Below are 18,007 nucleotides of genomic sequence, written 5' to 3' on the forward strand. Positions count from 1 at the left end.
GGTCAGAATACTTTACTTTGCAGGTTCAGCTAAAGTCCTTGGAGCAGAAGAAAACATTTAACCTTTAACCCCAATAGGCATCAATGCCACATTATGTAACTGCAGTAACAGAGACCACTGACTAAATATAGCTGCAAATGGAAACCCAGTACTGATGCTGTCAATACAGCGTTTTAAAGGCCATGAATTTAACGTTGCCAAGTTTTAGTGCTTTTATTTTGCATTAAGTTAAACAAAAAACTAAAAAGTTTTCTCATAAAATTGTTGTAGTAGACGATTGCAAATTTAAGGTAGGCTGTAGTTTATGTGCATGTTCGTCACTTAAACCTCCGCTGCGACGTGAGGTTCTTTCCACGGCGGCGCGTCTACCCTAAAGTTCGGACTATGAGCGCACTGTTTTTTCTCGCCTTCTCTTTTGACGGAGGAAGAAGCAGCGACTCATGACGGGGACGCCAGACACGTGAAAAACAGGTTAAGATATCAATTACTACAGTATTTTCTTCCAAGATCAGTGCATTTACTACCGCTGTGAAGTTAGTTTGACGTTGGACATTCAACAGACATTCGACCGAAAGTACCTCCAAACAAGCGGTCCGTGTTTGAACAAGCGATCCGCGTTTCGTGTTCGCAACACGGACACAGAACGAGACCGCTCGGCACATGAAGACGTTGACTTAGGGACCGTCGATAAATTATTTGGATTTTCAAGAAAGTAATAATTCAATAGCGTCCAAACCATACAACCTACTGGTTCAAAACCTGCTCCAACCTATGTGACTACATGTCCTTCACAGGGAACAACCATTTATATGAGGAAATAGTCATGTTGCATATTTTTCTATAATATTTTAGTATAAATATTACTGTAATTTTTCAATACTGTCCACACCATATGACCTACTACCTCTGTCTGGAGGTACTTTCGGTCGAATGTCTGTTGAATGTCCAACGTCAAACTAACTTTACCGCGGTAGTGCTTGCCTGGAGACAATCTTGCCTGTTTTGGACCTTCTCAAAATAGTACATCACCGTTCCTTTGCAGTTCTACTTAGTACTCCATGGACTACTACCACAACAAATATGAATTTATTTTTTTGATGATTAATTGATCAATTACACATTAGACTGTTTAAATGCATTGTGAAAGTAAACGTGTTTATTGTGGTCTGATAAACGATCACACAGAATCACACTGGTAGCGTTACTAGAACATACTCATCCTATGGACCCCAGAGCCTATTTGCCCCCACACATTAGAACCCTTCGGGCCTTAACCGGGGTCTGTAATTAACGTCTGAGAGAAGCACTAGTTTAACGTTTGCGCAACTGCATCACCTCCGCAAATCACAAGAGTAACGTCACACTTCATACACATGAATATGAGCCGTCAGGTCTGTCTGATCATTAAATATAATTAAAGTCATCAGTCAGTAGACTAGCTTGTTGCTTCTTATGGAGCTTTCAGGATCTGCTGGGCCACGTCAAAGGACTGCGACAACCTCCTTGTTCATTAGCCAATCAGAGCGCAGAGGCAGATTAGGGTCCCATTATTTTACTTGTAAATTTACCCACTGCTTTATGAACTATTCAATTTGACCGCAATCACAGACCTGTACGCTCCATGTAAATGATTGTTGTCTAAGATAAATCCTTTTCTGTTCTTCAGCAGTGGCATCATGGCAGCTGCGGCATCAGGTAAGTCCAGCCAAGAAACCAGGTCATTTAGCATCTCATTTAGAACATCCACTTAACAGCTCACTGAAGTGTCAAAATGAACCAGAATCATTCTGAATCCTTAAAGGTAGAAAAGAAACACTGCTCAGTTCAAATATCTTACTCTGTTTCGTCTGACTGATTAGTGGGTTGTTTGTAACTTTACATGAACATTAGCTTTCACATAAATCTGCTTCTGTTTCACATGCATTTTTAAATCTGTGTAGTTTCTGGGTATTTTATGTGTTATAGACAGCAGGGTCGTGCACAGTCAGGGCAGTTATAAACCTCAAAATTATTTTAATGTATTTAACTCTATTTGAATATATAGAAGTGTCCTTCATCCAGTCACATTCAGGTGATTGTCAAACAATTATCTTACCTGTAACTGCCTGATCTGACTGATGATCCCTCACTGTCTGACTCTTCCTGCAATCTCATTATTACTGATACTACTTTATTTAGGCCCTGGCCGTTTGGCGTTGCTCTCCTGAAGCCCAGGTTATGGTTCAATCCCTCAGATCAGAAGGGCAAGTTGCCAAAACTAACCTTGCCAGTAATCAACCACAGTGACGATCCCTGACGGGATAAGGAGTTACCTTTACTGATACTACTTTACCTGCTATACAACACACGTGCACAGATTTCCAAAAGAATGATCGTATTTTGACCCAAACTTTTGTACAAACTAAAAACAACTTTGAGTGAGTGGGAAATACCGGAGCGGAGGACGTGGAATGTCTGTCAGAGGTAGCAGCTATTTGGGAGCGAGCGAAAACGTAAAGTTTGCCTTCTTTACGGGCACTTCAGACTGTGAGGGCAAACGGGCAGTGGCTCGAGCCCCTCCCCCCGTGCACGTGACTGACAGGTTTTTAAATCAAAGTTCTATGTTTATATCGGGATGATAACGACATGGTCACTACACTAAACTACACGCTTCATTTATTGAGTTATTACTGTGTCACTGCAGACAAGAGCTTAACTTTATCAGCTTTTGATTAGCACAAATTCTTAAACTGTATAAATCCAGATGAATTTCATTTCTGGAGCTCTTTAAAACTTAAACAATCCTCTGATAAAAGACTGAGATAAAACATAACGTGATGATCAGCAGGAAGAGACACAGACACAGACAGGAATGAGTTGGATGAGACCAAGATCAACTTCCACCAAAGAAGAAAAAGAATGAAGGTTCTGATGGTCACATCATACCAGCTCACCTGTAAAGAAAGGTGGAGGTCCGTTCAGCCCTCGCTGCTTCTGGAACGAACCAACTCATCTCTGTTGATGGCAAAACATGTAGAGACACTTTGAACGCATCCCTTGATGTGTTTCCTTCCACAGGCACTGACCATGAAGAACCCAGGAAACGCAGATGCAGCCTTGATATTCCACCTGGCCGTGAGTCAAACTGGACAGAATTAGAACAGTTAGATCATTTGTTCGATCAATGACGTTCGCTCAGAATGCCCAGAACCAATGACAGTATTAATCTACAGCATGAATCAAACCTTTGTCTCCAGTGCGTGAGCTGAGCGTGGTGCTGCTGGGGAACAGCTGGCCTCTGAGGAGGCAGGTGGGGAACGTGCTGCTGGGAGAGACTGTGTTTGACGCTCATGAAGCTCCAGGTCACTGTCTGAGGGTCAGTGGACCCATAGAGGAGAAAAAGATGGTGGTCGTCATCACCCCAGACCTGCTGCATCCTGACGTCTCTGAGGACAAACTGACTCAACTTGTAGAACACTGTGCTCCAGGACCTCACGTGTTCCTGCTGGTTCTGCAGCCTGAAGACCTGACTGAGCCTCAGTCTGAGAGGCTTCGGTCCGTCCTTCAACGGTTTGGGGATGGATCATTTGCTCGTTCACTGGCTCTGATATCGGCATCCGGAGAAGAGAGCGACCTGCAGCGTCGCCTGGTCACAGACCTGAAGAACAGATGTAGACACAGTTTGGTTTGGAAGGAAGAACATCAACGTCCAGAGCTGTTGGTGATCATGGAGCAAACAGTGAAGGAGAACGATGCAGACAGTGAAAGTCTGGAACAAGGAGAAGCAGCCGATGTTGGACCTGCTGGTGAGGTTAACAATATGCTAATGAGACAAATGAAGCTCAGAGAAGATGGAAGATTGAGCTGAGGTTGGTTTGTGTTGTTTTACAGGAGGTTTCTGGAATTTTGGACATAAATGTGAGTAAACGCCTTGGCACCGAACACAGTAATAAATAAAGATGAAGCAGATGAACTGTAATCAGTAGTTTGTGTTTTAACAGTGTTCACCTCTATAACGTCATACATCCCATCATCAGTGAAGAGAACAACTACTCAGTGTAAGTACAGTCACTGTGTAAACTCAGTCAGTGGGTTGGATGGAAACAAGCAGCTGTGTCTGTTTCACTGCTCTGATGTTGACGGAAATGTCTGAATGATCAGCATTAGAACAGAATAAATACATTCATTTACATTCATTTGTTGTCATAAATGTTGGAGAAGTTAGTTTAGGTCAAATGAATAAATAATTGTCTCAAAACAACAAACTACAATAACAAAAGAAAATTCATCTTTTGGTGCTGCTCGCTGCTACGTGTCCTGTTGAAACAAATGGTTTTCTCCTGTGTTGCAGTTTCTGACCTCAGGATTGTGTTGGTGGGAAAAAGTGAAGACAAAAAAATAAGACTCTGTAACTTCATCATTGGAAAGGAAGTTTTTCATTTAAAACTACCCTCATTCAGACCATCATCGTGTGTAGCTGTCTGTGGAAACTGGAGAGGAAAATCAGTAACTGTGGTCAAAACCCTGGATCTGTTCAGTTTGTCTGAGGCGGCGCTGAGAGAAGAGGTGAAGAGCTGCACCAGACTTTGTTCACCAGGACCAAATGTTCTGCTGCTCTTAGTGAAACCATCTGACTTTAAGAAACAGGACCATTCCAAACTGAAGCTCATCCTCAGTTTGTTTGGTCAAGATGCTATAAAACACTCAATAATCATCACAACAGGCAAGAAGGAAGAAGCTGGATTCACTGAGCTGCTCCAGGAATGTGGAGGACGACGATACGACATGTCAGACAAAGACCATCAACGGCTGATGGAGCTGATCCAGAAAACTGCTGATGAGAACAGAGGAACCATCCTCACCTTTACTGAAGAGACCACAAGACCAGAACCTGACCCATTCACACCAGTTCTGAACCTGGTTCTGCTGGGTAGCAGAACTAGGCCCGCAGCCGAGGCCATTCTGGGTCAGACTGCGCTGGGTTCAGCCTCCAGCTCCTCCCACTGTGTCAAACGTCAGGGAGAGGTGTGTGGACGTCGGGTTTCTCTGGTGGAGCTGCCTGCGTTGTCTGGAAAAGCTCCGGAGACGGTGATGGAGGAGTCGTTCAGGTGCGTCTCCCTCTGTGACCCTGAGGGCGTCCATGCCTTCCTCCTGGTCCTGCCTGTGGCTCCCCTCACTGATGAAGACAAGGCAGAGCTAGAGAGCATCCAGAACACGTTCAGCCCTGGAGTCAACGCCTTCACCATGATCCTGTTCACTTTGTACTCAGATCCTAGACACTCAGCTGTTACTGACTTTGTCAGAGGGAACAGAGACGTCCAGGAGCTGAGTCAGAGATACTTTATTCTCAACCTCAGGGACAAGCAGCAGATCCCTGAGCTGATGGAAGCTGTGGAGAAGATAAGACAGGCCACAGATAAACCGTCAAGCTATACAACAGCCTTGTTTGCACATACGCACGTTAACAAAATCTCCAGGCTACAGACTGAACTTGATAAGCTGAGATCTGGAAACATCGATTGTAAGTGTTTTTAGAGTATTTTTCTTTGTTCACAATCATTTTTATTGTTAACAAAGGCAGAAATGCATCAAATGTTGGTTTTAGCTCTTGTTCTGTTGTTGCAGGTGATGAAGAGGAACAGAACCCAGAGTCTCTGAGGATTGTGCTGATAGGGAAGACTGGCTGTGGAAAAAGCTCCTCAGGAAACACTATCCTAGGAAGGCGGCAGTTTAAAGCCATGACAAGTCAAACATCAGTCACCAAAGAATGTCAGAAAGCTCAGGGTGAGGTGGACGGTCGTCCTGTGGTTGTGGTCGACACTCCTGGTCTGTTTGACACCACTTTATCCAATGAAGAGGTTAACGAGGAGCTGCTTAAATGCATCAGTCTCTTGGCTCCAGGGCCACACGTCTTCCTGTTGGTGGTACAGATTGGTCGACTCACACCAGAGGAGCAGAAGACATTAAAACTTATTAAAGACAGTTTTGGAAACAGTTCAGAAAAGTTCACCATTGTTCTTTTAACTGGAAAAGATAAACTGGACAATGATCAAGTGTCCGTTGATGAGTACATGATGGAAGGACATGATTCCTTCAAGAAGTTGATCGCTGACTGTGGAGGAAGATTTCATGTGTTTAATAACTGTGATAAACAAAACCGTGAACAAGTCACTGAGCTGATGAACAAGATCGACACCATGGTGAGGAAAAATGAAGGCAGCTGCTTCACCAACCAGATGCTGCAAGAGGCTGAAGCAGCGATAAAGAAAGAAGTGGAGAGAATCCTGAAGGAGAAAGAAGAAGAGATGCAGAGAGAAAAGGAAGAACTGGAAAGGAAACTAAAAATAACAGCAGAGGAACAGAAAACACAAATTGAACATGAGAGAAAACTGAAAGACAGAGAACTTAAAGATTTAAAGGAAAACATTGACAGGGAGCGTGCAGAGAGAAAGAGTGAACAGGAGAAGAGAGAAGCTGAAGAGAAAGAAAGGAAAACTCAAGAAGAACATCAGCAACAGGAGTGGAAAGAAAAACTGGAAGCCTTAAAAAAACAGGTCAAATCTGAATCAGAGCTGGAGGAACAAAGAGAGGTGATTAGAAAAGAGCAAGAGGAGTGGGAGAAAAAACAAAGAGACTGGTGGGAAGAACGAAAACTAGAAGATGAACGCAGACAACAGAAGGAGAAAGAACTTAAAGACCTTGTGGAACAATATGCTCAAGAGAAGGAAGAATCTGAGAGGAAAAGAAAAGAAGAGGATGAAATACGAAAGCAACAGGAGGAAAAGGAGCGAAAAGAACTGGAGGAGACATATAAGATGAAACTGGAGAAGATGAGAAAGACTTATGAAGAGGAGGCCAGGAGGCAGGCTGAAGACCACAATGAATTTAAAGTCAAATACAGAAACGATCTAGCAGCTATGAAGCAGGAGCACAAGACACGCCTGAAAGACAAAGATGAAAAGTACGACCTGTTGAAGGCACTTTCCCTTTATAATACACAACAACACAGGAAGGAGATCAATGATTTTGTGAGATGTGTGAGTAAAAACAGTAAAAACCTGAAAACCATCAAAGACCTGTTGACAACACATGAAAACCGAATGAAGAAGGCAACAGATGAAGCAGAAAAAGAAAACCTGCAGATGATTCACCAAAGAGAAATGAGTGACATGATAGAAGATCTTCTAATTGAAACTGAGACAAAATCTTTTTGTGGCATTATGTGAGATAAACATTTTTTATTTGAAACTAAACGTTTGGCTGTGGTCAGATTACATTTAAAACGTGTCTGTCAGTATATTGACTTGATTTATTTAAATATCACAAGCTGATGTGAAATCAGTAAAGAATAAATCTGTTGAGCTGAAGAGCTGATTTTTTAAGTTGTTGTTTATGGTCCAAACATTATCTGCTGGACAAATCTTGCGTTTTGTTGTGGACATGCCACAGCACAGTTAAAGCATGTTTGAATTTGGTCTGTGGACATGACCTAGAGGCCCAGGGATAAAGAGAAGAAGGACGTGTGGGAGCTGAGTCCTCAGGACCTGAAGGAGATCATGGAGGAGCTGCCTGCGTTGTCTGGAAAAGCTCCGGAGACGGTGATGGAGGAGTCGTTCAGGTGAGAGGCACATCCACATCCAGCTGTTGGTGATGGAGACGTCCAGGAGCTGAGTCAGAGATGTGGAGGAAGATGCTTTATTCTCAACCTCAGGGACAAGCAGCAGATCCCTGAGCTGATGGAAGCTGTGGAGAAGATAAGACAGTTAAAGGATCCAGATGCTTCACCAAGGACTAGTTCACCAGAGCTCAGGTGGAGAAAGTCACAAACCTGAGCTGCAGGATCTGAAAAAGAAGCTGCAACGTGAAGCACAACAACAGACACGAGAGCATCTCCAGATGGTTGTGATAGAGCGCGACTGGAAACACTCTGCTGGCCTTAACAGATTTTACATTAAAATCTAGTCAGAAGGAAGTGATCAAGGAGGATTGAGGAGAAATCGATGGACGAGAGTGGAGCAAGAAACTGGAAGCTTTGAAAAAAAGACAAGGAAGGAAAAGGATCAAAGGAAAGTGTTGATGAAACTGGAGCAAAGTAGAGAAGAGATGAGGAAGCAGCGAGGGAAGTGGGAGCAACGAAGTGCGAGTTCAGTGCTCTTCACTTGGTTCCTGGTTAATCTTGTTACTGATGCTTTTTCACCGTATCTGTGATCAGGTTCATAAGTTTCCTTAGATTTAATCAACCATGTTCATCAATCTGCTACTGTATATCCAAATCCTCTCTATTGTACTGTACAGCGTCTAGGCGGCATGGTGGTGCAGTGTTGGCGGCCCTGGTGCCTTTCTGTGTGGAGTTTGCACGTTTCCCGTGTTTGCGTGGGTTCTCACCGGCTTCCCTGCCTCTCGCCCATGGCAGGTCAGGCCCCAGCACCTCCGCGACTCCGCATTTGGGAATAAGCGGCTTGGAAAATGGATGGATGTACAGGGTCCACAAGTCCATGAATCCACATTTTACATATTGGACATATTTTTTACATATTTTTTACATATTGGACATATTGGACAGGATATTAAGTCTTCATTGACCATCGATACACTTAGGTGACGCAACCTGGATCTTATCATGATCCTACTCCATCTATCAGTAACCAGACCCAAAGACTGTCTCCATATTTCTTCCAAGCCTCTCTCCTCAGGCTTCACCAAGCACCAACAATAACAGTTGTAAAACCTGCATGCGAACGCAATAAAGAAAGAGAAGACTTTCAGTTGGACCCAAAGTTCTGAATTGGACACCAGAACCTTCAGGCATCACAAAACTGACATTGTTGTGTTTAGTGGACAATACACTTTCATTTGATGTGACTTTGGACGATCTTTATTCACTAACATACAGATGTTATGATTGGAGCAACGTTGCCATCCTTTGGTGAAAATAACAAGTTTCACTATGTAAAAGATTTAAAATAACGTTACATGTTTATTGTGTTATGATGTGATAACACTTTGAGCTTGATGAAAAAAGGAAAGTATAGTTTAGTCCAAATTTAGGATTATTTTGAATAGGATAGTTTAACAAAATAGGCAAGAGGCGCAACTTCTTCCCGTGTCTACAGTTCAGTGACGCCCTGAGGTATTTAGTGAGTGAAAAACTTTATTCAAATTACACCTTCTTGGCAACTTTCTTAACTTCCTCCCCTTTCCCACTTTAATCTTTGCGTTAATCAAACTTTCTTTTCTTAATTTCTTTGTAGATCTTTAATAACTGTGATTGTTATTACGCATTTTTATTGAAGTAGTCTAAAGTTAACAACTTCGGTTCCAGTCATTTTTACCTCTTGCTGAAAACTGACCTCGCATGTAAAGCTTCCTACTGCTTTGAACAGGCAAGATTAATGTCTCTCTCGACTTCACTGAGAATGCTGGCGTTTCCTCCAAGCGCTGAAGAAAACTTCCAGATTCACTAATAACCTTTAGGGATCTAGAGGTTAAGAACGAGTGCTCTTTTCTCCTGCCCAAAATTAATCACACTCTTAGGTATTAGGTTCATTCATCTGTTCATTTAAAGTGTTCATTTCCATCGTCACACACACACGTCACATGCAACAAAAATAAACAACATAGACTAAAGGCAAGGCCCACCATGCTCCATATAGGGTTAAAAAGAATAAAAGCGGCATCGAGATCTTTTTATTTGTTCATTTATTGCTGTTTTTTTCATATTTACTGTTCATTCTTTTATTGTTTTTATCTGCTTATTTTCATATTCATCATTTGTTGATATGTCCTGTAATATTATTATAATAAAACACTAAAATGATTATCATTATATAAAATGGTTTTGTGTTCATCCTACTTTGACAATGACAAAGGCCACTGACACTGTGACAAGAACTCATGACATTAGATTTGTTTTTATCAAGATAAAGTTATGTTGATACTAATAATCATTCATTTATTAAATTGATATTGAGTGTTTCATTAGATTAATTAAAGCTTAAAACAAGACCTGGTGCCCTCTGGTGAGGAATATTAATGTTTCTGCATATACAGTACAATTGAATTAACAACAACAACAACAACAACAACAAGCAATAGAATTAGTTGTAGGAATAAACTAAATAGAACAGTGTTTATAAAGACCTTTCCTGTTTCCTTGCTAGTAAAGCACTGTTAGAACAGACAGGACGTTTCATTATGTGTGGTTCTGGAATCCACCATGTAAAGGTCCGTCTGTGCTCTGTGCCCAGAGCTGTGATGTAGTCCAGCGGGTCAGACATCTGCTCCAGGCTCTTACTGATGAACCAGAGCCAAGGAACCGTCCTGCTCTCTATGCGGCTGACGCTGACGAGAACCACCAGGTCTCTGTGCAGCAGGTCGACTGAGACCGGTCCATGTCCAAAATGTCACTTCACTTGCTGCCTTGAGGCCGAATGCGCTTCCTCAGAGGCGGGTCTGTGGCGGGCGGAGCCAGGTCATTATTGTCAAACAGGAGCTCAAGATGAAAAAATATGCACATACATGTACACTTTTTTTATTATTCAATGCAGTTTCCACTTGTTTTTCTTATTTTTGAAGTACTGTGAAAATCTGAAATGTATATTGATAACTGCTAACAAATTTCTACCGCTTATATAGAATCCATTTTTGCTTTATTTCACCCTCAACATTCTGTGACTGAAAAAGTATTCAGCCGTGACAATGTGGAGGCGACTACAGTCTTTCTTGCTAATTGCTGGTCTTCCCTTCCTGCTGTTTCTCTCAGATTCATGAGATCATGGAGGAGTGCTGGGACAATGATCCCAGCTTGCGTCCGTCCTTCAAGGAGCTCGCTCTGCGCATCGACCTCTTCAGAGACAGTAAGGAGTTTTAAAAGCACCAAAGTGACCTGCTTCTTCTCAGCCAAGATGCTCTTAACATTACAATGCTGGCCTTTGTGAGGCAAAGGGACAAACGGCCAAAACTAAGGTCCTCCTGCCGAGTGCCATTTTGGTGGAGCAGTTTGTGGCTGAAGTGATGTTTTAAATAAGGACCGGCTCAAGAACTCCAGCCAAGGTGCCTTTAAGTCAACACTCAACCCCCAGTGACGCAGTTTAATGGGCAGAAAACGGAGGCCGGGATGCGTCGAAGTGTTGCTGACAAAGAGTAAACGCACCATGAGACGTGAGGGGATGAGGTTTTCACTGGAGATTGAAGAGACTGAGTAGATTTTTACCAGAACTAAAGCTAGAGATGCTTGTGTCAAACAAGTGGTGTGTGCGTGTGTGAATGCAAGGTGTGTCTATGTAAACAGCTAGCAGGGCTAGCTCTCACCTAGATTTATAGGACTGGGTGTTTTTTATGTCTGTGTATATGTGACCTCTGATGTCATGTCTTCTGTCTGTCTCTTTTCTTTGCTTTGTGAATGACAACTCGGAGCTGCTCTAAATGTTGGTAACAGCAGGTTTATTCAGCAACTCTGTAGTTTCACAAGGGAAAAGGGAAAAAGGCAAAACAGGATCATGTGCTGTGGGCACTCTGCTTGTACACGCTCCGTCTCTGGGGAAATCCTTCGCGCTTCTGAAGATTACCCCTACATAGTTCACAACTGTCTATAATGAAATCATATAGTGGACTGTGTTTATGAATAAGATAAAAATAAATAAACAAAAATGATCCTAACCTTACAGCAGTAAAGAATAATTAATACGAAATAAAACATACCTACAGTGTAGCTTACACTGTACCGTTACCCTTCTTATATTTTCATACAATATAAAACACTTAACAACAAATTACAGCTCCAATTAAAACATGTAACTGGGCCAGATAACAAATATAATATCTAGCAATAATGACATACCTGTAGTTTCACAAGGGAAAAGGGAAAAAGGCAAAACAGGATCATGTGCTGTGGGCACTCTGCTTGTACACGCTCCGTCTGGAGAGACAGCACCACTAGAGTTAGCTAGCTAGCTAGCTTAAAGCTTCAACGTTTTAAGCCCAAACACAGCCAAAATGGTTCATAAGTTAACAAAACCATGGCGAACACAATTAACATACAGCTACTATCAGCCTCATAGTACTGGTAAAACTTTCATATATATTTTTTTTTATAAAGTTTACACACTTTGCCCACGGGCACATTCACAGGCACGTTACCTCTGGGGAAATCCTTTGCGCTTCTGAAGATTACCCATAATCCCTTGTACATACATTTGGTATTAAATACAACACTTTACCAGCAGGTGGCGAATTGCCCCTTTTAGCTGGATTTAACCAGCATACACTTTAACTATGTTACATACACCCCCCTAAATCCAGCTAAACTTTGGCACAGTGCATCAAGAAAATAAATATACAACCAAAACAGGCAAGATACGAAGTGTTATCTCGCCAACGTGTGTCAGTAGGAGCAGTACTAGTACTCGTCAGTTAGAAACTTCTCACTCAGAAATATGTCAGTAAAAGGTTGGCCAAACCCTGCACTAACACAGACGTAAGAGATGCCGTATACACCCCTCATAACGCAACCATCGCTCCACAATAGAATGACTGTAGAAAGTAAACTCAAGCAAAATGCTCATGTACAGATCCATCACACACATATTACGCAGAAAACATATTCCTCACAAAAGAGAACAAGGAATCAACAGTAGACATTGAATCTTCCACATCCTGCTTATACATCTCACAAATCAACCGTTCAGGAGGCTTCACAGGTCTTCCAAACCTTGTGCAAAGTGGGGCTGGCTGTGTGAAAACAGCGTGTCCTGGATGTTCCTCAACAGGTGAACCCAAATGACTACCACATGCACTTTCTGGGGGCAAAGCACCATCCGGCAGGGGTTGTGGAGGTACATATGAGTCACAGCTACTTTGGGGCTCGGGAGAAGGAGCCCGGAAGGCCTGTTTCTGGGAGTCGTGGGAATCCGACGCCACAAGCTCAGGCTGCGGGACAACAACCGACTCAAACTCCAGATCCCCAGCTCCAGGATCTAAGCACTCAGCTTGACTGATGGCTTCACACACAACATATGAGTCAACATCATCATCCAGTTGCGAAAGCCAGTTAAGAGTCTTAGTCCTACTGTCCATATAACCAGCCATCACCACTTCCTGCCGCTCACTTACAGGCACTGAAGGGGAGTCAAACTCCAGGTTATCAGCACCATCAGCAGAGAGGAAGCTCACAGGAAGGAGAAGATTTCTGTGAACAACTTTCTGTCTCCCTGTCACAGGATCGCTGATGCTGTACACATTTATCCCAGGTTTGACAGAAACCACCTCATAAACCGTGGATTTCCATTTATCAGCAGTCTTCCTCTTCCCCCTCTCACCACGGTTCGCGAGCAGCACTCTGTCACCCACAACCAGTGGCGAGCCTTTCACTCTGCGATTGTAGTTCGTAGCCTGACGTGACTGTTCAGCAGCACTGTTCTGACGAGCAACGCGAGCAGCCTCAGACAAATCTTGTCTCAAACGAGTGACAAACTCGTGATGGTCAACAACAACCGTGTTTGGGAGAGCATGTTGGAACACAACATCCACAGGCAGACGTGGAACCCGCCCAAACATGAGGAAGAAGGGGGCAAAACCAGTTGTCTCATGCTCAGTGCAGTTATAACAAAAGGTCAACATTTGGAGCATCTGTGGCCATTTGGCTTTGGACCGGGGAGGCAGGGCTCGTATCATACTTCCAAGAGTCCTGTTGTATCGCTCAACAACCCCATTTCCCATTGGGTGATAAGGAGTGGTATGTGACTTCTTTACACCAGCCATCTCCAAAAGTTCTTTAATAAGCTGGCTTTCAAAGTTGGCCCCCTGATCTGAATGGATACGTTTGAGGAATCCATAGATGGAAAAGAAGTCATTCCAAAGGCGAAGAGCAACCTGCTTTGCTGACTGGTTCTTGCAAGGAAATGCATGCGCCAGCTTAGAGAAATGGTCTGTAACGACCAAAACATCAACACATCTTTTCTCAGTCTGTTCAGCAGTCCAGAAATCTATACAGACAAGTTCCATAGGTTCAGAAGTGCGAATGCTTTCAAGAGGAGCACGATCCTTAGGTTCTGGAGTTTTTCCAACCAAACAGCAAAAACAGCGTTTTACATGATTGATGACATCTTTTTCCATTCCAACCCAAAAGAATCTCTGTCTGGCCAGGGAGAGTGTACGAGCTTGTCCTTGGTGACCAGCTGAGTCATGAAGACCTTGGAGAACTTGTTTCTTGAGACAATCTGGGACAAGAAACTGGTTGATCGTCATGTTCATCTGCTTATCCTTCTTAACTTTGTACAACATGCCGTCTCTGACAACGAGTTTGGGCCAATGTCTTAACAGTGTCAATACTCCACGGGGCTCCCTGGCACGCTCACGTCTTGTTGGTCTACTGTGGCGCTGGACATAGTAGAGGACTCTGCTTAGAACAACGTCTTGTTCCTGAAGATTAGCCAGTTCACTTTTTGGATGAGCAGGTGGGTGGCCAAAATCAGTAACCAGAGGGGAAGAAGGCACAACACCCCTTGCTTGGCTCACGCCACCAGAGCTTTGAGCGTCAAACACTGCCTGGACTTCCTGAGGCGTGAGGGAACCCTGGGAAGGCAAAGAGTGAGTGGAATCTGGCTCTGACTGGTCAACAATTAACTGGCAGTTAGTAGTGCACCTAAAAGCATCCTGTACTGTCCTATCTGCCATTCCACTCATCTCATTTAACAGCGTGGTATATGGCTCAGTGACCAGACGGTGGCCCACACATGACTGTACAAATGGCTCCCTGCTCAACGCATCAGCGACCACATTCTTTGTACCAGGAACATAGTTCAGGTCAAAACTGTAAGCGGCAAGCTTTGAAACCCACCTCTGCTCACATGCATCTAACCTGGGCTTTGTCAAGATATATGTTAACGGGTTATTATCAGTCCAGACTGTGAAATGTCCTCCTTTTAGCCAGTGGCTAAACTTATCGCAGACTGCCCATTTCAGAGCTAGGAATTCCAAACGGTGAGCAGGATAGTTCAGCTGTGAATAAGAAAGCGTCTTGCTGGCAAAAGCTACGGGTCTGGCTATCTTCCCACCAGGAGGCAGCTGTGAAAGCACAGCGCCCAAGCCATCAAACGAAGCATCGATCGCCAGAATGAATGGTGCATTGAAATCTGGGTGAGCCAACGTGACACCATGCACTAAGTCATATTTCAGTGTGGCGAATGCTGCTGCGCACTCATCAGTCCAGTCACTTGGGGAGAGCTTCACATGACTCTTTTTCATCCTTGGCTTGCGGCCTTTGCCTTTCTTGTGTGACGTAGCAGGCTCAGACACAAGATTAAACAGCGGCCTAGCCTTAGCAGAGCACCTCTCCAGAAAATGATGGTAGTAGAGGACCATGCCCAGAAAAGATCTTATTTTCCTAGCACATGGTGTTTTGCCATCAGACTCCATCAAATCACTCTCCTGCACATCACTTATAGCCTGCACCTTGCCAGGATCTGTTTTCACACCTTCCTCACATACGATGTGACCCAAAAACTTGACAGACCTGCGAAGGAAGTGGCACTTTTTAGGCGAGAGCTTCAGGTTATTGGCAGCAAGGCGAAAGAAGACCATCTGCAGACGCTGGAGTGCAATACTCTCAGACGGGGCAAAAACCATGAGGTCATCCAAGTAGCAGAGCAGGCTTGTGAAGTTCTCATCACCAAAAATGGACATCATCATACGCATAAAGGTTGCAGGGCTGTTCGTCAAGCCTTGTGGCATTCTGTTATACTCATGAAGACCAAATGGGGAAGAGAATGCTGTGTATTTTTTGTCGTCTTCATGTAGAGGCACATTGTAGAACCCTGATGTGAGGTCCATGGTAGAGAAGAAAGCGTGTCCACCAAGAGCAGCGAGAGCATCTGCTTGATGTGGTAAAGGATGAGCATCCTTCACTGTCCTTGCATTCAGCCACCTGAAGTCATTACAGATTCGGAGGTCACCATTAGGTTTGACAACCAGAACAAGGGGTGAGGAATATTCACTCTGAGATCTACGAATAATCCCCAGTTCCTCCATATCAGTCAATGCCGTTCTGAGTTTGTCATAGTGGCAAGGAGGAACACGCCTGTATGGGAATCTGAATGGCTTGTCATCCATCAGGCGGATCCTGTGTACAAAATCCTTGGCCTCACCACAGTCCATTTTCTGCTTGGAAAAGATTGACTCGTACTGTTGAATAAGCACCACCAATTTATTCTTCCACTCCAAAGAAACTTCACAAGACGAAATATCCAAATCCTGCAGACCCATTTCATTTAGGGCACATGAGATCTCCTCCTCACTCATTGATTCTGGCATTGAGTTGTTCATGTATTGTGCATTCGATTGGACCAGTTCCGGCTCCGGAAACTCATGCACTGAAAGGCATGCAGACACGTCAGCAACCTTTGCATTTCGTTTTATGGTAAGTGTCTTTTCAGTGGGGTTCAGAATCTTAACAGGGACCCAGTCATCGCCTGATAACAAGGTGACAACCCTTCCTACCATAATTCGTGCAGGTCTGGACTTAGATTGGGTCGGTTCAATGACAACAGTGTCATCTATTGAAGAGGGGTCAAGTGGAGGCAACTTGGCCCACACCAAATGTTCAGACTTGGGTTGTAAGGACACACTTCTTTTGAGCTTAGCCGTGCCTAGCTTTTGTGATGTAGTGCTGACCTTTCCTACTGTAGAGCCTGAGAGCAAAGACATCAGACGTGGTATTTTGTCATTCAACTCACCAGCCACCGAGGATGGAGTGTCCCCGTTCTGGATGGTCTCTTGCATCTGTGAGATGAGCCACTTAATGGCATTACTACCAAGAATCATCTGATCACTCTGGCCTGGCACAACCAAGACAGGGATGACAACTTTGTAACCATAAACTGACACTATGAGGTCATACATGGAAGATGGCGTGACAGGGTGACCACCACAACCTACAATGACAAAGTTCTCAGCTGACTTCTTCACAATGCCAGGGACAGTCTTAGAAAGAGCAGCATCTGCCTCCTCACTTATAGTACATGCCATAGACCCGCTATCAACCAGAGCCTTAAGAACATGTTCATTATCAACTGTGACATCAGTGTAAAACAGACCATCAGTGTTAGAAAGTCTTTGCAGACCTTGCACAATCACATTTTTATTTGATTGCACTAGCCTATTGTGGGTGCTGCACAAAGTCTCTAAATCGTCAATATCTGTTAAATCCAAAGAGGGAGGGTCATTCACTCGATCTGCGCTGTCCTCCCCTGCACGCAGATCCTTCAGTTTTCCTGATTACCCTGAAGAGGAGGCCGTCCGGCCGCACTGTTATGTTGTCTAGCATGGCCAGGCTGATGACACAGGAAGCACAGCTTATGCTCCCTGCAGTGTGTGAGGCCAGAGTGAGCAGCATCACCACACACCGAACACGGAGTAACATCCAGGCCCTCAATCTTTAGAAACCTGTTACGGCTACCCTGTCTCCTGTTGGGCTGAGTGTAGTTTGAACCCTGCAGCAACACTTTTTCCAGCATCCCTATCAGCCTCTCCAGCGTAGAATTGTCCTGTCCTAATGTGTGTTTATGTTCAACACTGTTATCCAGAACTGGCTTAGAGCTAACTTCAACCCTGTTCATGTTCACTCTACTACCACTCTCAGCTGTGGACCTAAGCCCTTTGTCTAAATGGTACTCATCTAGCACTTCCTGAACTTCACGAGCAGACCATTTATCAACTGTTTTTGACCTGAAGGTAAGAGCTAAATCTTTATCCGGACAGTGTCTGACAAACATGTGTGTAACTTCAACACTGGTATTTTCAAACGTTTTGCCCTGTTCTTTCAGACAACCACTGGCAACATCAGCAGCCTTATTCAGCCTCAGCCAATATTCATACGGGTCTTCTCGTTCTTTAGGTAAGGTTCAGTAAAAGTCAGCCAGGGGCACTGATGAACACTTGATGAAGCCAAAATGCCTGCGCAGGAGTCCATAAATGGCCTCAGGATTTTGCCTAACATCAGTTTCTCCGTTTCTTATTCCAAATCTCACAACAT

The 18,007-nt window shown here is 43.8% G+C and overlaps 1 protein-coding gene across 1 annotated transcript; it reads left to right on the top strand.

Moving 5' to 3' along the window:
* Window positions 1-351: 351 nt before the first annotated feature.
* LOC114863189 (GTPase IMAP family member 8-like) lies at window positions 352-7,346 on the top strand. Its single transcript, XM_029164069.3, has 8 exons — window positions 352-471; window positions 1,667-1,695; window positions 3,058-3,114; window positions 3,237-3,785; window positions 3,871-3,897; window positions 3,981-4,037; window positions 4,331-5,500; window positions 5,605-7,346. Exons 2-8 carry the CDS (start codon window positions 1,677-1,679, stop codon window positions 7,203-7,205), a joined length of 3,480 nt encoding a protein of 1,159 aa, XP_029019902.1. The 5' UTR covers window positions 352-471; window positions 1,667-1,676; the 3' UTR covers window positions 7,206-7,346.
* Window positions 7,347-18,007: the final 10,661 nt, after the last annotated feature.

Source organism: Betta splendens, chromosome 9, assembly GCF_900634795.4.
Source record: "Betta splendens chromosome 9, fBetSpl5.4, whole genome shotgun sequence".
NCBI classification, from domain to species: Eukaryota; Metazoa; Chordata; class Actinopteri; order Anabantiformes; family Osphronemidae; genus Betta; species Betta splendens.